The 22,347-nt window shown below is 40.3% G+C and overlaps 1 protein-coding gene across 2 annotated transcripts in view; it reads right to left on the reverse strand.

The window, feature by feature from the left end:
* The window catches only part of nkain2 (sodium/potassium transporting ATPase interacting 2), a 203,847-nt gene extending 188,013 nt beyond the window's left edge, over window positions 1-15,834 (reverse strand). Inside the window, exons 1-2 of one of the 2 annotated variants that reach the window (XM_062045073.1) lie at window positions 15,432-15,834; window positions 14,923-15,231 (exon numbers count right to left, since the gene is read on the reverse strand). In XM_062045073.1, the coding sequence (XP_061901057.1) occupies window positions 14,923-14,976 (54 nt within the window). In that variant the 5' untranslated portion in view covers window positions 14,977-15,231; window positions 15,432-15,834. Of the gene's footprint in view, window positions 1-14,922 lie in introns of both variants that reach the window. The other variant, XR_009825922.1, reaches the window with a different exon arrangement.
* Window positions 15,835-22,347: the final 6,513 nt, after the last annotated feature.

Here is a 22,347-nt window from a genome sequence, read left to right on the forward strand (position 1 = left end):
GTACATGTGTGTATATATATATATACACACATTTTAATTACAGTAAGGTGGTCTTGCCGCTGGGCCTTAGGCCTGTCGCACCTCCACCGGTGCCTGTGGTGGACTGTGCATGGCAGGGACGTCCTCTTCCCTGAGGCACGCCTAAACCTGACCGCATACCAGAAAAGGTTTTGCGGCAGGGTCTTCAGCTGGCGACCACCTCTCATTGATTTTTCGCCCCTTAGCCCAGAACATCTCCTGGTGGCGGGGCATTGAACAGGGACGTCTCCCTGACACCCCCCGCAGCAAACCTACTCGGATGTTGCTCCCCAAGCCTTGTCGCGTCGTTTCAGCCAGAGCCGGTGACTAGCTTTCTCTGCTACTTCTGAAAGTTCCTTGGTGGATCTGCTCAGGGTGGCTCCACGTAGTCCCAGGTCCTTGAGCAGGTGTGGTGTTGATCTGCCCACATAGCCTCTGGCTCCCACCTCCACCGGGTACAGCCTCACACTCCATCCGCTTTGTCTGCACTCCGCGACCAGGTCAGCATACTTCGCCTTCTTTCTCTCGTAGGCACCTTCCAGTCCCCCCTCCCATGGCACTGTCAGCTCAATCAGTACTACTTACTTCACAGCTGCATACCACAGCACCACATCTGGTCTTAAGGTGGTGCTGCATATCTCCTTTGGGAACTGGAGCTGCCTACCCAGGTCCACTTCCATCTTCCACGCTGCCCTTGGTGTTAATAGCTTGGCGGGTGGTCTCTTGCTGAAATTTCTTGCAGGTTCCCCCTGCCTGAGAAAGTGGATCCTTCATTGGCTTTCTGCTGGACACATGTTGTTTTCCTCCTGCCGACTTATCTCCAGCACCTCTGCCAACTTGCTGATCACTTGGTCTTGCCGCCATCTGAGTCAGCGCCATTTTTCAGCCTGATAGAACATGCTGGAGTGAGGCATTGATGGTCCCGCAGAGGTCACAGGATTGCTCTGTGCCAAGCCATTGGTGGAGGTTTTTAGAGCTCGGGAGGGTGTCATATGTTGCCCTGATGAGGAAACTGAGCACAACCTGTGGCAGTTTCTAGAAATCTGTCCAGCTGATTGCTCGGCTCGAGACACCCTCCCAAGTTGTCCACCTCCCCTGCTGCCCCTGTGCCACAAACCTTACTCTGAGCTCTTCCTGCTCAATCCTGGTAACCTCAGCAACAACAAGGTCTTTCCTCTACTTCCTGCCTGCCTTGGACCACAGGATGGGTGGATCACTCCACCCAAGGCCTATCCTGCCTGTCTGGACCATGCCCACGACTTCTTGGTGTTGCAGTCTCCCCATCGCCTTCTGGACCTCCTCCTTGGCCCTCCACTTCCTTCCCGTCTCGACTCTGGCATTTGCATCCGCCACTGCCTTGTCGGAGGAGTCACTTCGCTCTATCACCAGCCTTGCCTTCTCCTGCCTGTAGCCCAGGGTGATAGATTTCAGGGGTAGCTGGAGTGAGTTCCATCCATACAGGCCAGGAACTGAGAAGCACCGTGGCAGGCCAAGCCATTTACAGATGAAAGAGTTAGCTTTTGCTTCCATCCGGCTTACGGCTGATGACGTGACTTCGCACAGCTTCAGAGGCCACATAATCCTTGGGTACAGGGTGAAGTGGTAACACCACACCTTGTACTTCCCAGGTAGCTGGCTTGGACAGGCCCTCTGAAAGCTGCCGGAGGATGATTTTTCCAATGTCCTTGTCTGAGAGACCAGGTGTATAGAGTCTTCCCAGGCTTCGGATGGGCTGATCAACGATGCGTGGGATGTCTTCTCCGCTGATGGTCATTTCTCTCCCCCTTTCGCATTGAGAGGCTCCTTGACTTCTGAGGCTTGAACTTCATCCTGGCCCAGGTGATCAGCTCATCCAGCCTCTTAAGTAGCCTGGATTTGAATGGGGCGGTTCGTAGCAGGCATGTGATGTTGTCCATATAGCTCCTTAGGGGCGGGAGCCTCTGGCCTGCAGGCAGCCGGACACCACCCACCACCTGCATTGCCCCGATCAGGATGACCTCGAAAGCTGCCACAAAGAGGATGGGGGAAATGGATCATCCCATTGCGATCCCTACCTCCAGTTGTTGCCAGCCAGTAGTCACCTTCTTCAGTGCAAAGCACATGTGCATGTCCTGGAAGTAGATCTTGATCATGGTCCTGATGTTGTCTGGGATGTAGAAGAATTCCATGGCATAGTCTATGAGAAGGTGGAGGGGCACTGACCCATAGGGATAGGCTAAATCTAACCATATGACGTGCAGATCATTCTTCTCCCTCTTAGTGGTCTGGATCTGTTACCAAATCATAGAAGCATGCTCAACGCAACCAGGAAAACCTGGAATCCCGGCTTTCTGGCAGCTGGTGTCAATGTAGTTGTTCTCCGTGAGGTAGGTAGTCAATCTTTTCGCCATCACAGAAAAGAAGACTTTTCCCTCCACATTCAGTAGGGCTGTGCTCCTGAACTGCTCGATGGTCTTGGCGTTCTGTTGTTTGGAAATAGAAACTGCCAATGCCCTCTGCCATTTGGATGGTATGGTCTGCTTAGTCCAGGCTCTACCTCTGCAACATTGGGCCCGTTGGCACTGTGGTTGTCTACCCGGCCTTGGATCCCATTTGTCTGACCTGCCCTTACCGGGGCAGTGCAAGGTTGCATCAGGCTCCCACCACCACACTTCTTCTTTCCCATGTGGATGTGAAGTCCCCTTAAAGTTGTTGTTTTCTCCCAGCCGCACCCACACTTCCTTGTGATCTTCTCTTTTGCCGATATCCTTGCGGCCGTTACCGTGTGATCCGTCCTTGTTGGCCCTTCTTTCATCCCGCCTCTCGGAGGGCCTTTGGGTTGTTTTCTCTCCCGGTGCGTCAATCCTGCTGCCACCAGTCTCTCCTGGTTGTCCTCCAGTCTTCCCTGGACTCCAACTGCTCTATTCACAGTAGCCACTGTCTCCAGAAATGCATTTTAATTACAGCAAGGTGGTCTTGCCGCTGGGCCTTAGGCCTGTCGCACCTCCACCGGTGCCTGTGGTGGACTGTGCATGACAGGGACGTCCTCTTCCCTGAGGCAGGCCTAAAAATTTCGGTTCGGTACGTACCTCGGTTTAGAGGTCACGGTTCGGTTCATTTTCGGTACAGTAAAAAAACAACAAAATATACATTTTTGGGTTATTTATTTACCAAATTTGCAAAATCTTCCACCAAACATATTTTTTTTAGTGGAATATTTGATGTGAAGTAATCGGAACCTTGGATAGGTTCATAGTAACATTGATTTTGATTCAATATTATGTTTTGATCAATGACAGCTTTGTTTTATTAGTCAACATTGCAACTTTTTCTAAATTACATTTAACCTTTAAGCTTTTTTATTTCACTTTTGTTATGTTTTTTATTTTATTTTAATAGTATTTTTAGAATGTGCCGTGGGCCTTTAAAACATTAGCTGTGGGCCGCAAATGGCCTCCGGGGCACACTTTTGACGCCCCTGCTATAGATAATAAAAAATAAAATCTGATAAATCTATGGATAAAAAGCAGAGCCTGGCGACGCGTGCGCGTTTATCATAACGCTCTCGCTCTCTCTGTCTCTGCCCCTCCCTCACGAATGCTGCTGCGCACACAATTTGTTTTGTTTTTAACCCCTTCTTAACCCTGAACATACATTGAAAATACACGCAACCCTAACTCAAAATGCCGGACATTTGAGGTATTTAAAAAACTCCGCCCTGACAGCTCCGCAAAAGAGGATGTAAGGTCAGTCTATCATAGCCCGTTAGCTGCTAGCATGCCATGTGTTGTGCCTCGGTGTGCATTGTTTACACAACGTTAGTTACGCTACGTAATATGTCCGTGTGGAAACTCGTTCGGTAAACCTCCGAACCGAACTGGAACCCCCGTACCGAAACGGTTCAATACAAATACACGTACCGTTACACCCCTAATATATATATATATATATATATATATATATATATATATATATATATATATATATATATATATATATATATATATATATATATATATATATATATATATATATATACACAGTGTTTCCCATAAACTGTGAAGATACTTGTGGCTGTGGGGGCGTGGCTATGGGCGTGGTCACCATGACATCATCGAGTAATTTGCATAATTTAATGATATGATTTTCTCTAAAAAGGCTCAAAAAATGTATACTTACTAATTAATAATAACATCCATCCATCCATCCATTTTACAATATAATTACAACACTTTATGTACATATTTATATACAGATTTGAACAATAAGTTATTCACTGAAATATATTTATTAATTGTGGTTCTTACAAAAAATATATGTTATAAAAATATAAAAGCTAAAATGACTCTTAAAGCTCTGCCCCTTTAATTAGTGCATACTAAATAATTTAACTTTAGCCTACTACTACAACCATATTATTTACCAGCAACATAAAGTGAAACAGAGGCAGAGGTGTCCTGCCACAGTCAGTAACAAATAAACAGAAAACAGTAGTGGTGGTAGATAGACACAAAGCTTCATCAAACATCTGATCCACTGAACAAAGAGCTCCAAAAATCTTGATCCTACACTTATCTTTTGTAAAGTAAATCTGAACAGCCGATATGGGCATCTACATCAACTATATGATTTGCCTGACAAGCTGGACAGGACAAAAAATTAAAAAAAATTTAAAATAATAATAATAATTTTAAAAAATTAAAAAATATTTAAAAAAAATATTTTTTTTGTGGCGGCCTTAATTCCTTCGTGGCGGGCCGCAACAAATAAATGAATGTGTGGGAAACACTGATATATATATATTAGGGCTGCGAATCTTTGGGTGTCCCACATTTCGATTCAATATCGATTCTTGGGGTCACGATTCGATTCAAAATCGATTTTTTCCGATTCAACGCGATTCTCGATTCAAAAACGATATTTTCCCGATTCAAAACGATTCTCTATTAATTCAATACATAGGATTTCAGCAGGATCTACCCCAGTCTAGTAGATTTTTGTAAAAAGCTTTTATAATTGTAAAGGACAATGTTTTATCAACTGATTGCAATAATGTAAAATTGTTTTAACTATTAAATGAACCAAAAATATGACTTATTTTATCTTTGTAAAAATATTGGACACAGTGTGTTGTCAAGCTTATGAGATGCGATGCAAGTGTAAGCCACTGTGACACTATTGTTAATTTTTTTAAATTTTTTATAAATGTCTAATGATAATGTCAATGAGGGATTTTTAATCACTGCTATGTTGAAATTGTAACTAATATTGATACGGTTGTTGATAATATTCATTTTTGTTTCACTACTTTTGGATTGTTCTGTGTCGTGTTTGTGTCTCCTCTCAATTGCTCTGTTTATTGCTGTTCTGAGTGTTGCTGGGTCGGGTTTGGTTTTAGAATTGGATTACATTGTTATGGTATTGCTGTGTATTGTTTTGTTGGATTTATTAATTTAAAAAATTAATACATTAAAAAATGAGAATCGATTCTGAATCGCACAACGTGAGAATCGCGATTCAAATTCGAATCGATTTTTTCCCACACCCCTAATATATATATATATATATATATATTTATATATATATATATATATATATATACACATATACATACATACATACACACACACACACACAGTATATACACACATATACATATACACACTAGTGTTGTAACGATACCAATATTTAGGTACCGGAACTAAAATTATTTCGGTACTTTTCGGTACTTTTCTAAATAAAGTGGACAACAAAAAAATTGGCTTAAATTTAACAAAAAATCTTAGGATACATTAAACATATGTTTCTTATTGCAGTTAAGTCCTTAAATAGAATAGTGAACATACTAGACAACTTGTCTTTTAGTAGTAAGTAAACAAACAAAGGCTCCTAATTAGTCTGCTGACGTATGCAGCCCATTTTTCTTCAAGTGCCTCCTTATTGTGCATCTTGAAACAGCCACACCACAATTTTTCAGAGAGTCCTGTATTTCAGCTGAAGTTATTTGTGGATTTTTCTTTGCATCTCGAACAATTGTCCTGGCAGTTGTGGCTGAAATCTTTGCTGGTCTACCTGAATCCCTCAATTTCTACTTCTTAATCAGCGTTTGAATACTGCTGATTGGCATTCTCAATTTCTTGGATATCTTTTTATACCCCTTTCCTGTTTTATGCAGTTCAATTACCTTTTCTTGCAGATCCTTTGACAATTATTGTTGCCTTCCCCATGACCCCATGAAACATCTGTGAAAGATGCAATGGTCTGTCAGAAGCCCAGAAACTCACTGACCTTTTATACACACACATTAATTACAAATAAACAGGTCACAGGTGAGGATTGGATCCTTGATTAGCCATTCAAACCTGTTTGTGTCAACTTTTGTGCATGTTATCAGATCAAAGTCACTGGGGTATGTAAACTTTTGATCAGGGTCATTTGGGTACTTTCTTTTGTCATTTTGATTTAAAAAGAGTAAACACAGTTGTTTACCAATAAATAGCTTCACACAACCATTAAGCATGAGTGGAAGAAAGGTTTTTGGGTTATCATTCATATTCTCTGAAGAATGCCTAGAAATCATACATTCTCCCAGGGTATGTAAACTTATGAGCACAACTGTATATATACACACATACACACACACACACACACACACACACACATACATACATACATACATATATGCATGCATGTATATATATATATATATATATATATCTATATATATATATATATATATATATATATATATATAGATATATAGATATATATATATATATATAGATATAAATATATATATATATATAGATATCTATATATATATATATATATATATATATATATATAGATATCTATATATATATATATATATATATATATATATATATATATCTATATATAGATATCTATATCTATATATATATATATATATATATAGATATAGATATCTATATATAGATATCTATATATATCTATATATATATATATATATCTATATATAGATATCTATATATATCTATATATATATATAAATATCTATATATATATATATATACATAAATACACACATACACACGTATACATACATGTTAACTTTGTAACAAGCTCCCCCAGCTGAGGGTCAAAATGGACATGAGTGTGTTAATCGCCCGTTAAAAAAATGTGTGCTGTTACTGAAATTAAAAGTTAACGCGTCATCACTTCAACTTTAACAGTCGTAATATATATATACATACATACATTCATACATACATGTATATATTATTTAACACTTTTTTGTTTGTTTTTTTAAAGACAGAACTTTGTGGTTTTATTATTTCCTGATGTCAACATTTTTTTCTTCTTGCTGTTTTCTCAATTTTTTGTTTTTTGTAATGTGCCTAGGGCCAATAACAAACGAGTTACGCACCACAGATGGCCTCTGTGCTGCACTTTGAGCACCCCTGCTGTAGAGGCTAACAGTTTACTATAGTCTTAGTACTGTAGTATATTTGTTCATCCTATGGTCACGTATGGGACGCGAGTCAGCAGTAGTAAAATCAGCTGTTCACCTGGCGGGTTTTTCCTTTTTGATAAAGAGGGAATAAACGGGGAAGTCCTTCTTTAACTGCCGCTTTGTTTTATCATATATTACTGCCTTTGCTCATGTCAATATATACTTTTTTTGTATATAAATCGACAAAAAATCCGTACTTTGGAACAATGTTCACGGACTGCAGTATTTGGGTTCTTAGCTTCCTGTTGCAGTTGAGCGATGGTGATGATGACGGTGGGCTCCGTGACCGCTGGACAAGCCTCGGCCCGACACCGGCAAGTCCAGACGGGCCGCTCAACTTTACGTAACCTTACAGTTTGTGGAAGACGTGGCAGAACTTCCAGCAGAGCACCACATTGCTGAAGAGAGGAAGCCGGTTGATTGCTGCCCAGAAAGTCTGAGCGCCTTTCTTATGAAACTCCCATCGCATGCAGGAGGATGCTAGAAAATGTTGGATGCATTGCAACTGTCAGTGTTATTGCATTGTTGCATCTCGATGATTTTTGTGCACGTCATGCCATGTGCGTTTACGAGATAAGCGGGTGAAGTGTCCGGCCATGCTCGGGTGGTGTGGCTGAAGTGTCGAGAGCAGCGGGATGTGAGGCTGAAGAAAGAGAGGCGAGGCGTGCGGGCGTGTTCAGGGGTTAAAATGTGTGCCCGTTGGCAGGTCTGTTGGCCACTCTCCGGGTGAGGATGTCACTAATGTCATATTAAAACTTTATTTTTTCTAATAATTTCGCAATCGACCAGTATGGTTCCAAAGATCGACTGCTTTAGAGAAAAACTGCACTTTTTAAATGTTGCCTATCATATCAAGTAAGACAAGAACACATGTCTTTTTTTATGCATTCTACGGCAAGTACGAGGTGGCAAACAATGAAGCTAATAGGAGTAATCTATTACTATAAAGCCCTCAAAAAAACATTGAAAACCCCCCAACTATGCGCCATTTACATGTCGTAACCGGCACATTACCTAAGTATTAGCGATGTTGTTATATGCGCTAACACAGAGGAACTACTTTTGGCGGTGCTGTGATCATAGAGAGGTACAGTAATTAGCTTATGTAGCTATTGAAATTCTGAGCCAGTGAGCTGCTGCATCGCCTCTGAATTGGTAAAAGTTAATTCTAGATTATAAACCATGCCTCTCACCTGTATAGTAGAGAATGTAGGGTGGCCATTAGCCGAACAGGTGGTAAACTTTGAACACCCCATCAGTCGGCATCCCACTGACAGCAGTCATTGTACAGTAAGTGATTGTTTTATTATGTTCGTAGATTGTATATCTTGGTTAGCACTTAGCAATAGCGCTACTTGCTGGATCTGCTTATCACTGAGCTTCTAAAACTTGTGGCTCATCTTCCTTATATTCAGGCTCAAAAATATAAGGTTCTGGATCATAATTATTCCCATGTAGCCTTTGTTGACTCCAATAAAGTCTGCCATGATTAATAATAGCTATAGTAATAGTTATTGTAAAAGGGAATAGTGAACGTTCTGATGAGTCTGTGAAATTAATACGCCGCTGCATGCTTACAATGACCAAAATATGTAAATATTACAATAGAGTGAATTCCTTTAGCTACATGGTTAGCTGAATCTTGCTAGCGTTTCATTACGAATTAGAATGCATTAAAAAAAAAACATTTGTGCTTGTCTCACATAAGGATTGGGAATGATAAACAAAATTCCCAAAAACTGCAGTTCCCATTAGTTTGGTTCATTATTTGGACATGAATACAAGATGTGTGTAACTAGATTTTGGGATGGTTGATTCAAATTAAGTATATCTATGGAAAGAGGCGCTTCTCTTCTTGAAAGTGTTAATTTCTTGAATCCTTTTGTGATCAGTTGTGGTTAAAGATTGTTGTAGTCCTTCTGGTGAAGACATAAATCTCACCAACTGTATTCTTCTGCCGAGTTAAATGTCTCGGAGTGAATGAGCTAACGGGCCATGGCCCTCTCAGTATGAGGCAGTGTTTTAAAAACTTCCAGCTAGCGCTAATGGACTTATCAGCAGGCTCAGCTATTGCAACAGTTAACAGAGCAAAACATGTTGACGACTACGGCGCAGCATTAGTTCCAGCGCATTAGACACAAATAAGCGTGGCTTGCGCGCCCTCGCAGCGACTTCACCTCAAAAAACGCGGAGCGTGCACGCTTACACCACAATAGCGTCTATGAGCGCGTTGTCATTTTGCTGCAAGACATGTTGACTTTGAAGGGACGCATCAAGAGTTGAACTAAAGAAGCATGTAAAGTCAAAATAAATTGCGTGATTAATCTGCTTATATACTTATTTATATTTTGTTTATATATTTTTATTAATGCTATAATGCTATGATATCTTTTTTGTTATTAATCACATGAGTTAACTTATTTTTGACAGCCCTGATGTATATACATATACACATGTATAAACATATATATAAATATACACATATAAACATATACATATATACACATATACATATATAAACACATTTACTGTACATCAATACACACATACTTATATACACACATATACATATACACACATGTATTTTATATATATATATATATATATATATATATATATATATATATATATATATATATATATATATTTATATATATATATATATATATATATATATATATATATATATATATATACTGTATATACTAGGGCTGTCCAACAGTCAAAATATTTAATCGCGATTAATCGCATTCTGTTCATAGTAAACTCAAAATAAATCATGATTAATCGCAGACAGGTATAATTTTTCATCATTAATAAGTGTACCCTAGACCAGGCCTGGGCAATTATTTCGACTTGGGGGCCACATTTAGAGAAAAAAAATGTGTCTGGGGGCCGGTATACCTATTTTTAGGAACACTAATACAAAACCTCACAATAATGTCTGATTGAATGCTAAAAACGTTATGACAGACCGCCTTAAAAAACGTAATGGAATTTTTAAATTTTTCTATGAATGATAAAACACTGAATATTGGCAAAATATGAATGTCACACCCCAAAAAATGCAACAAACAGTAAAATATAAACGCGAAGGGTACAACATAAACCCACCTACTGAAATTTGCTGAATTTCCCCCAGGGATTAATAAAGTACTTTATATTGTATTCTATTCTATTCTATATATCACTAAGCTTTAGAACTTGCTATATAAATAAACATTGATTGATTGATTGATTGTGAAAATGTCATTCCGCGTCTGTGGAAGCGCTTCCCGCCCACACGGCCTGGTGCCTCGTCTGAGCTGCTGTGACGTAAATTACCATAGTAACTAATTAGATGACCATTGTAACTAATTAAATTACCATAGTAACTGGTAAATCATCCATAAGCGCAGATTCCAACCATTGAAATACTTTGTATAGTTGAAGACTTACGATCATTAGAAAACATGACTGCACATCATAATGGCAGCTACATTTTCCATCTTAAAGATCTAAAAAAATTATTTGGGAATGTCCGGCGGGCCAGATTGAAAAGCTCAACGGGCCGTATGTGGCCCCCGGGCCTTAATTTGCCGAGGCCTGCCCTAGACAGATAATTTTTTTTTGGGGGGGGGGCTATTTCAGCTGTAATCTGTAATAATTCTACCTAAATAAATGCTTCTGATATTCTGTCAATGGTCTTCATATTGCTGCATGACAACGTTTTAACCTTCTCTACTAATTAATAAAATGTTATATTGAGCCTGCTAATCATTCTATAATCGAGGACTCAACCAGAACATGTTATAAAATGATTTACACAATACTTCAGCCAGCAAACCCCCTAAATTGCAAAAAATACCTGTGGCGGTACGGGCCTGGTCGATATGACTTCATCGCATGATTTGATATGATACATGCATTCTTTAAGCTTTTTCACTTTGCATCAGTCCATCTTAGATGAGCTTGGACCCAGTGAAGCCGGCGGCTTTTCTGGGTGCTGCTGATAAGTTTATGTCAAAGTCGACCAGCCTCTCGGTCCATGGCCAAATTTGTGACTACCAGGTGAGAGATGCATGAATTGCAATCTAGAATGAACTTTTACCAAGTTTGAGACGGGGCAAAAGCAGCCGCCGGCTCAGTTTCAACAATAGCAGCATAAGCTAGTAGTTAGCTAACTGCTATGAATGCGCCGCCAAAATAGGCCCTTTGCGTTAAGGCTTATAATAACAATATCATTCATATTTGGTTAATTTTCAGGTCACGACATGTAAATGGATTATTGTTGGCGGTTTCTGGATGTTTTATAGAGGGTTTTATGGGTGCAATAGAGGACCGTTGACCTGTTAGATATTTATTTGTGTTCTTGTCTTGTATAAGGTTTGTAAATCATCATCACATAATTTTCCAATGTTTGCGTCCTTCCAGTATGACAGATTTGATTATACGGTCAGAGAGCAGAAGCGTTCCTCCAGTGACGTCATCCAACCCCGAATGTACTGAAATTGCCTAAGATGTTCTGAGCATAATATTCTAAATGGCCGACTGAATTTGTGGCATGTTGTGACGTTTCGACGGTATTTTTACAAACTTTGCGGATTGTAAATACAATAGGATATGGTTTAATGGATAAAATGAAACACAATGAGCATATAAATTCAACTTGTATTTCCATTATACTGGTACTTTAACAAAGTAATTAACAAGTAGATTAGTACCAGTCTAAAGAGAGTATAGTGTAACAATGTCTGTTATGTAGCGGCCATGAGTACACGTAGGTAAGGGCGGATTTATCCATAAATCGGTTGCTACCAAGGGGAGTATCAGTATATGATCGATACTGCAGTGATTTTTTTACCATAACATCTACAGTCTTAGACAGTGTAGATGTGATCAGTATCAGTTTCAGCTGGTTTCACTCATGGATGGTTTGTATTGAAATCAGCGGCATAAACTCTGATCGGAACATCCCTATAAATATATGTACAAAAAATATATACATTTGTATATACACTGCAAAAGAGTTGAGACTGAAGCAACAACACCTCTGCTGGTTGCTTATTGGCCTCCAAGCTGTAATTATTGTACATTATGAAACATTTTGATTGTAACAGCAGCCACATTTTGATTCACTTTTCTATTTTTGCACACATTTAAATGCTGTACAACCTCCGAGTCCTGCCTCCAGTTCCCACACTTTATCCCGTCTTTATATCAGAAATGCCGGATTACAACCTTTTCTCCTCTGTCTCTGTTTGAGCTTGCAGGTTTTTCCCCCGACTAGTCTTAAGCACATTAACTGACAGATGTGCTAAAAGTTCAAAAGCATCCTCAAAAGCTTTGTGACGCTTCAAAACGAGCAATTTACCACAGACTAAAAAGAGGATGGATTGTGAGAGAAATAAAAGCACCATAGCAACATTTCTTAATCCATTACTTCTTTCAAGCAGCAGCTGATGTTCCTCCTGCTAGATCACTGACATTTTCAAACATCCTCACATGTTTGCACACAAACTCACCTCCTCCTCTCCCGCTTGCCGCCTTTCTTGGCACCACCGCCAACACAGATGGTGATGGGAGACACATAACACAAACACGGAATGGCAGCATTTGGCGTCCATGATGCACATTTCGTCTCACCGTCATTGCTTATGAATCTCAAATATCATCCAGCCAAATAATATCTACACTCTCAATCTATAATACATGCCCATTTATACAACAATTAAAATGGATGTCATCTCCAGTGAACATATCATTTATGAAGGGACAAGCGGTAGAAATGGATGGATGGATGGATGGACTTCTGTTTGGGTTGTTAAACAATAATGACACACGCAGTCTGCTGTTCTAAGAGCCTTCTGCCTAGAGCCCTAGTCAAAGATCCGCTCTATGCCAAAACCACTCTGCCCTTTTTTAAGAAAATATTGCCAAAAGCACTGATCAGAGATCATCTTTAAACAGGGTTACCATTTTTGAGGACCTACTGCAAAAACACAAGTCAAAGTTGCTCTGTGACAAAACCACTCTGTTTTAAAGGACCTATTGCCAAAAGCTTTGATCGAAGATCTTCTATAGGACAGAACCTCACTGCTGTGTTTAAGAACCTAATTACAAAAGCTCTAATCAAAAATTTACTATACGACAGGACCACTCTGCTGTTTTTAAGAACCTACTTTCAAATGACAAGATGACAGTACTCTGCTGTTTTAAGGACCTACTAAAAAAAAACACACGAGTCAAAGTTCCGCTATATGACAATAGCACTCTGTTGTTTTTAAGATGCTATTGCCAAAAGCACTGATCAAAGATCCTCTATACCAGTGTTTTTCAACCACTGTGCCGCGGCACACTAGTGTACCGTGAGATATTGTTTCGTGTGCTGTGGGAAATTATATAATTTCACCTAATTGGGTTAAAAATATTTTTTGCAAACCAGTAATTATTGTCTGTGCGGTCAAGAGCTCGGCAGAGTAACTGTGTAATACTCTTCCATGTCAGTAGGTGGCAGCAGGTAACTAATTGCTTTGTAGATGTCGGGAACATGGTTTGTGTGATCACAATATGCAGACGACAGCAGGAGGCAGCGTGCAGGTAAAAAGGTATCTAATGCTTAAACCCAAAATAAACAAAAGGCATTGAAGCTTAGGGATGGCTAAGCAAAACCAAAACTAAAACTGAACTGGCTGAAAAGTAAACAATAACAGAATGCTGGATGACAGCAAAGACGTACAGCGTGTGGAGCAGACGGCGTCCATAAAGTACATCGTACATGACAATCAACACCTAAATAGGAGCGCAAGACAAGAATTAAAACACTACTCACAGGAAAACACCAAAACACTCAAAATAAGTCACAGCGTGATGTGACAGGTTGTGACAGTACACCTACTTTGAGACAAGAGCTATAGTGATGCATGGTTGGTTATGGTTTGAATTTATATCCAAGCAGTGTGAGAATGACTTTTTACTGTCAATATCGGTTGCTGAGTTTCATTGTTTGTTTTCTGCTTGTGGTGTGCCTCAGGATTTTTTTCAATTAAAAAAATGTGCCTTGGCTGAGAAAAGGTTGAAGAACACTGCTCTATACAACAGGATCACTCTGCTATTTTTGAGGATCTACTGCAAAAACTGCTAGTCACAGTTCTCCTGTATCACGAAACCACTCTGCTCTTTCCAAATAAATTAGTCAAAGTTTCTCTATATGACAGGATCGCTGTGCTGTTTAAAAAAAAACGATTGCCAAAAACACAGATCAAAGATCAACAATATACTACTGTTTTTTAGAAGTGAGGGACGCATTGACTCTGTCACAAATAAATGACACAAGGTCAAAGTGTGTAGCAGCTTGTTGACAATATTTCCAAAAACGTCTCGAATTTCTCATTGATCGTCCATCCAGTCCCCCTCCCCTTAGAATAATCAATGGTAATCATAACACTTACCAGCTGCATGCCACAGATGAAGGCCAAGGTGCACCTGCCACTGCAGCACCCCATGTCGTCCTCCGCCTGTCCCCAGAATAACAATCCTCCGAATCCAATCCTTTCCTTCCCTTCTGCAAGGCGTTCTTGGGAGTCTGGCTGCCCAGGTAGAGGTGCTCACAGATGAGCCTGTGGAAGTGGAGGGTGGCCCCTGGGGCTGAGCAGCAGCAAAAGATGGACGCTTGCCTCAGGAATTTGATTTATCAACTGGCGTGGTGCATTCTTCATTTTTCCATAATAACGGGAACACAGGTGCAAATGTGCGGCAAGCTACAAAGAAAAGTTGAAGACTATAAAGTCAGGTGTCATCTTCAAAACTGCTTAACCAGGATTGAATCAATCAATGCAGTTCCGATTGTTATCTTGTTAAACAGTGTAGGTAATACCACTAATAATAAATCATTAGATTTAAGCCGGAAGCGGCTAATTTGTCTGAAGGCTGTCCGGAAGCAGGTAAAAGTGTCCCTCACATTAAGTCGCGGACACCAGGCGACAATATCCTTCGAGGCGGCGACCGGAGTGGAAGTGTCAGCGGTCCTTCACGTCCTCCTCCCCCGGCTGCTGCTGCTCCTCGGCGGGTTCATGTCGCTCTCAGCTCGGCCGTCACTCCGGTTAACACAGTCGACCTCCGGACCATTTAATACCAAAATGAGCACGGGTTTTTTTTGGCTAAAACGGACGCAGTGACGCTCCAATAGTGAGATTTTAGAAGAGAAATCAAGTGTAAGTTTTGGCTGGTCTTGATAGAGTGAACCGGACAGACAATAGGACACAAAAAGAGCGAGCATCCAACAACAGACAGCCGTGATGAGCAGTGTCTCTCTCGCCTGCCATATGTCAACCTCCTACAGTGAGCCACATGACAATTCCGGGTGAGACTTTCAAAACAAGACTTCTATGCAAGCGTCACACTATAAAAGGGCGATGTAACTTCCGGTTTTGTTTCAAACTAATGCATGCTATTTACTGAAATGTTGTTTTGTCTTCCCTCTTTATTATTTCTTGTTTACTTACTTGCTACTTTATGTCTTTATGTGTTCTCTAATGTTTCCCTCTTTTCTAATATTAAGATGGCGCTACTAATGGCCGCCACTGCCATGGTACTGCATTCTCTCGTAGTGGTTGCCTTTTTCTTTATTTATTTTTATTTTTATTGTATTTTTTCTCTCACATTGAACAAAGAGAGCACAGTCTACCAAGTCAAATTCCTTATGTGTTAAACATACTTGGCCAATAAAGCTGATTCTGATTCTGATTCTGATATGTCAATAAGGCTTGGCTATAATTTTTTTTTATTTTACCAAATAAAAGTCATAAATTATATTAACAGCAATATACAGTATTTACGCCAAGGACCTTCTAGAATAATGCTGCTCAAAGATTCTCTATATGACAGGTTTCTGTTTTTAACAATCTACTGCCAAAAACACGATTCAAAGATCCTCTATATAACAATCTGCTGCTGATTTGAACAATCGACTACCAAAAACACTTGTCACAATCTTCTCTATATGACAGACTGGGCTGTTTTGAACGATCCATCCATCCATCCATCCATCCATTTTCTACCGCTTGTCCCTTTTTGGAGTCGCGGGGGTGCTGGAGCCTATCTCAGCTGCATTCGGGCGGAAGGCGGGGTACGCCCTGGACAAGTCGCCACCTCATTACAGGGCCAACACAGATAGACAGACAGCATTCACACTCACATTCACAAACTAGGACCAATTTAGTGTTGCCAATCAACCTATTCCCTGGTGCATGTCTCCACACAGAAAGAACAAATGCCAAAAACACGACTCAAAGATCCTCTTTGCAACAGGCTGCTGCTGATTTTAACAATTTACTGCCAAAAACACCAACCAAAGATTTTCTATTTGACAGACTGGTGCTAATTTTAAAAATCTACTGCCAAAAACATTAGTCAAAGATCCTTTATGGCTGCTGCTGTTTTTAACAATCTCTTACCAAAAACACTAGTCAATGATCAACTCTATGACAGACTGATGCAGACCTCTTGTGAAAACATTGACAGGTGGCTATTTCAATAATCTACTGCCAAAAACATTTGTCAAAAATGTTCAATGTGACAGGCTGCTGTTTTTAAGAATCTACTACCAAAAATAGTTGTCAATGATCATCTAAATAACAGGCTGCTATAGGGATGGGAATCGGAAACGTTCCCATTGTATCAATTCCTGGGAATTGCTTGCCATTTTTTCGGGTGAAGATGACGTCATCACGAAAAGTATGTAGAGACGTCAGACAGCAACATGGCGGCGCTCGGGCGAAGAAGGACTCTGAAGTTTGCCGACCGCAACAGCGCTACTTGTAATAATTCCAAGGTTGTTATTTCAGCAAGAGGAGGACATACGAGCAAGATGCTGACACATTTGAACATACAGCATGCAATGAATGTCGCATTTTAGAACCGCGCCGATCTCATCCTAGGCAACAGCAGTCCAGCCCATCCATCCATTTTCTACCGCTTGTCCCTTTCGGGGTCGCGGGGGGTCGCTGGAGCGGAAAGCGGGGTACACCCTGGACTAGTCGCCACCTCATCGCAGGGCCAACACAGATAGACAGACAACATTCACACTCACATTCACACACTAGGGCTTATTTAGTGTTGCCAATCATCCGTGTGGAGTTTGCATTTCTCCCCGTGACTGCGTGGGTTCCCTCTGGGTACTCCGGCTTCCTCCCACCTCCAAAGACATGCACCTGGAGATAGGTTTATTGGCAACACTAAATTAGCCCTAGCGTGTGAATGTGAGTGTGAATGTTGTCTGTCTATCTGTGTTGGCCCTGCGATGAGGTGGCGACTTATCCAGGGTCTACTCCACCTTCTGCCCGAATGCAGCTGGGATAGGCTCCAGCACCCCCGCCGGCCCCAGAGGGACAAGTGATAGAAAATGGATGAATGCCTTCTTATTCAGATGAAAATGATGAGACATATTCTGACCAGTTTGGAGGCTTTTCACTGCAGCAGGGAAGAATACCACTCGGCCAGGAATGACGAACGTCACCGAAGAGTGACAAAGTTTGTGGTCAAAAGCACAATTTGCCTCCTTCGGTAGGTGACTGTTCAATTGTAGTCAGGGACAAGTTGCATGTTTTCTTACAACCACATTTTCGCTCAGTCATATTATACAGGTGGAGCTCATAAAATTAGAGTATTATGTAAAAGTCCATTCATGTCAGCAATCAACTTCAAATGTGAAACTAATATGTGATATGAACTCATTACATGCAAAGTGACATTTGTCAGGCCTCTATTTAATATTTTGATGATCACATTTTCTGAGATTTTTAATTCAAGGTTTTCATTGGCTATATAAGCCGCAATCATCAACATTATATCAAGAGAAGGCTTGAAATATATCGTGTTGCATGTTATGAGCCTATGTTATTGTTTCACCTTGTAAATCTAAACAAGCCTTTGCACAGTATATTTTTTAGGCGGGTGACAAAGATTCTTAAAAGTTTAAAACATTTTATGAAATGTTACACTCCTGTGTAATTTCCAAATATGTTTTATTTTGTTGTATTCTACAGAATTATTTTTTAAATATATATTTCAGAATAGTTTTTTATATGCTGAGACCTCACTATTGGCTATGTAAGGTCATGTTACCTCTAAACTAAACAAAATTGATGCTAATCCACCTTTTTGTTATCTTTTTTTCCAATTAAGAATCAAAAAGAGAACCGATGAAGAACCGACTCGTTAAGCAGAATTAAAAGTGGGATCGGAACTGGAAAAATGTTATCAATTCCCATCCCTCCAGACTGCTGCTGTTTTCAATAACGTAGTGCAAAAAACACTCGTCAAAGATCCTCTATGGCTGCTGCTGATCACTAGACAGACTGTTGTTTTTAAGAATCGATACTGCCAAAAACGCTGTTCAAAGATGATTTTGTAAACTGTAGTCTTCTTTGATGGCATTTCAAATAAGCAAGTAGTTTAAAGGACTAGTACTAATAGGGATTCATGTATTTGCCATTTCTTGATTTTGTGTAGTCAAGAGTGGTTTTATTTTGAAAGTCTCCATGTGCATCCTGGCTGCGTGTGACTTGAAGTGGCTGATGTTCTGCTCAGCAGGGATCCTTTCAGTCATGTTATGCACAAGGCCGGGCATATGGCCTTCAGCCATACTAATAAACATATGATGTCCCCAAAACCACGCAAACCCCCCCACCCTCCCTCCCCCAGTTCCCCTATTGCACCCAGCAGAGATCATCTTTCAGTTTTCGGCATCATCCATTTGTCATAATTCCTCATTAACAACTAAAGGCTTACATGTTAACAAGATCCATCCATCCATTTTCTACCACTTGTCCCTTTTGGGGTCGCGGGGGGTGCTGGAGCCTATCTCAGCTACATTCGGGCGCTAGGCGGGGTACACCCTGGACAAGTCGCCACCTCATCACAGGGCCAACACAGATAGACAGACAACATTCACACTCACATTCACACACAAGATATTGATGTTAAATACATAATAGGCGCAGTTTAACAAATTTCATATCCTGTGTTAAATATTGCTGCACAATTATTATCCAGCAATTATGCCTTCAGTTGAGGTGCCTTCTGGCGGTGGGAGGGGGGGCGGGGGGGGGGGGGGGGGGGCTCATTAAGAACACTTCATTTAGCACAGCACTGCTCTGCTGTTTTTATCTACCTTTTTGGTAGGTCCTTAAAAACAGCACAGCATTCTTGTCTCTACTGTATGTCCTTATGTCTGTCATCTATTTATTCACAATCGAGGGTTTTCATGGTAACTTCCTGACTTAATTGCCCCTTTAAAACTTCACCTGGGTAGTATATCATGCACTGTCATGACCGCAACAACATAGCACATGGATTTGATCAAGGACATTTGGTATTTAGTATCTGTCATTGAAATAGAATCATACACACACACAGCTTCCATGGGTGCAGTAAGAATAAAGAGAGGTAGAGGGACGCTGAGGATAATGAAAAAAATGGCGTCCGCGACATTGGATGGATGACTAAATGGGCACGCATGAATGGGTGGATGCTTTGACACGTAGCCTGTGGGTATCAGCCGTTATGTACGCCACTGTCAATCAAGATTAGTGGCATAATTAAACTCCCATTGCACCCTGTGTGGTGAGTGTGAGTTATTGTGTGCGTGTGTGTGTGTGTGTGTGTGTGTGTGTGTGTGTGTGTGTGTGTGTGTGTGTGTGTGTGTGTGTGTGTGTGTGTGTGTGTGTGTGTGTGTGTTTAGGAGGGGGGAACTGTGACAAAGACTGATGGCGAGGGGCGAGTAGGACACTATATTTTAATGCAAGTGAGGCAATAATCTTTACACTTGTGTGTGCGTGTGTGCGTGTGTGCGTGCGTGCGTGCGTGCGAGTATGTGTGTGCCTGTTAATACGTGGTTTACCATAAGTGACCTAACACACACACACAAAAACACGCACGCACACACACACACACAGACGCTCACATCGCTTGTTATTAACCACAGCTAAACAAAGTGCCATCAATACCCCCACTTACAGACTGCAAACAACACATCATTGATGGGTACGTGACAGGAGCACTGTGTCATATCATACAACTTTGTCACATTAAGCAGTGGGACAGGAGGACACAAACGTTAGATGCTGGCATAGTTATGCAAGCGACATGCTTTACATTACATTACATTACATTTTATCATCATCATAGCATATTCGCCGGAGAAAAACAACATGCTCAAACTTCAACTCCAGGGTGAATTTTAAGACATGTAGCAAAGCCAGGAGTTAAAAAGCAAGCAACTGAAGGCCTCTTTTCTCAAAAGAGGAGCAAACAAGTGCGAGAAATGATAGATTGGTGACATTTGATGTTCATATACAAGCTTTAGTGACACATGTAACTGTGAGAACTTGGTAAAAAAAAAAAGTCACTTTTGCATATAATAGAGACTTTTGAAGGGGAACTTAACTTTTTTAGAATTCATCATTTACAATCCTTATGTGAGACAAGAATGCACACATGTTTTTAGCTTTTCTATGTATACTAAATAGTGAAAAACATCTAGCAAGAGGTGGTTAACAAAGCAGGTGATGGGGATTCAATTTACTATTTTCGCCTACTAAGCATTCTAAAAAAAACATCCCAACACCACCAACAATACTCCTTTTACATGCTGGGACCTGCATATTAACTAAGCTATAGTGACATTGTTTTTGTAAGAGCTAACACAAAGGAACTATTGATCTGGCGTACCAACACAGCGCCTTTCTCACAGAGACACTCACACAGTGTTTCCGGCCACTAGCGAGAAGCTAGCTATTGAGCTGCTTCAGAATCGCCTCTGAGTTTGTGCAAGTCAATTCTAGAATATAAATCATGTCTCACACGTATCGTAGAAGGTTGTGGCCAAAAGACAAGAAGTTGATCACCTTTGAAATTCCGCATGCTACCAACTAAAACTTTGGTGCAACTCAATCAGTGGATACTGGCTCTCAACTTAGACATCACTCAGAAAACTAAACAAGGTGGTAGTTTGTTCTTAGTGTTTTTTACTTAAGGGCTATATTGAAATTAGCACCTCAACTGAGAGCACAAGTATAGTGCTGAAATATACAACCATCCCATCAGTCAGCATCTCATTGAGAGCGGACATCGTAAGTGACTGTTTTGTACAAACATTTAGCACTTTTCCTGAAAGCTAACACTAGGACAATGGTTTAGTGTTTCAACAAAGCTGGATCTTCTTAACACAGAGCTTCTAAAAATTGTAGCACATCCTCTGTATATTCAGCCTCAAAAATACAAAGTTCTGCATCATCATTTGTCCAAAAGTAGTCATCGTCTCTCAAAATGGCTGCCATTATTGGTGGAATATGCTCTCGATGCTGTTGTTCTCGGAAGTAGTGTTTGTTGCTATGAGCTCTGTGAAATCAATGACCCATGAGAAAAGTTTTGGTAATGCTTTAAATGACCCAAAGGGGGGAGGAGTATATTTATAGCTAGAATTCACTGAAATTCAAATATATCTTATATATATATATATATATATATATATATATATATATATATATATATATATATATATATATATATATATATATATATATATATATATATATATATATATATATATATATAAATAAAGTAAATACTTGACTTTCAGTGAATTGTAGCTATATGTATAAAACCCCGTTTTCATATGAGTTGGGAAATTGTGTTAGATCTAAATATAAACGGAATACAATGATTTGCCAATCAACCTATCCCCAGGTGGCGACTTGTCCAGGGTGTACCCTGCCTTCCGCCCGATTGTAGCTGAGATAGGCTCCAGCGCCCCCCGCTACCCCGAAGGGAATAAGCGGTAGAAAATGGATGGATGGATGGACAATGATTTGCAA

Source organism: Entelurus aequoreus, linkage group LG04 (genome assembly GCF_033978785.1).
Source record: "Entelurus aequoreus isolate RoL-2023_Sb linkage group LG04, RoL_Eaeq_v1.1, whole genome shotgun sequence".
Lineage (NCBI taxonomy): Eukaryota > Metazoa > Chordata > Actinopteri > Syngnathiformes > Syngnathidae > Entelurus > Entelurus aequoreus.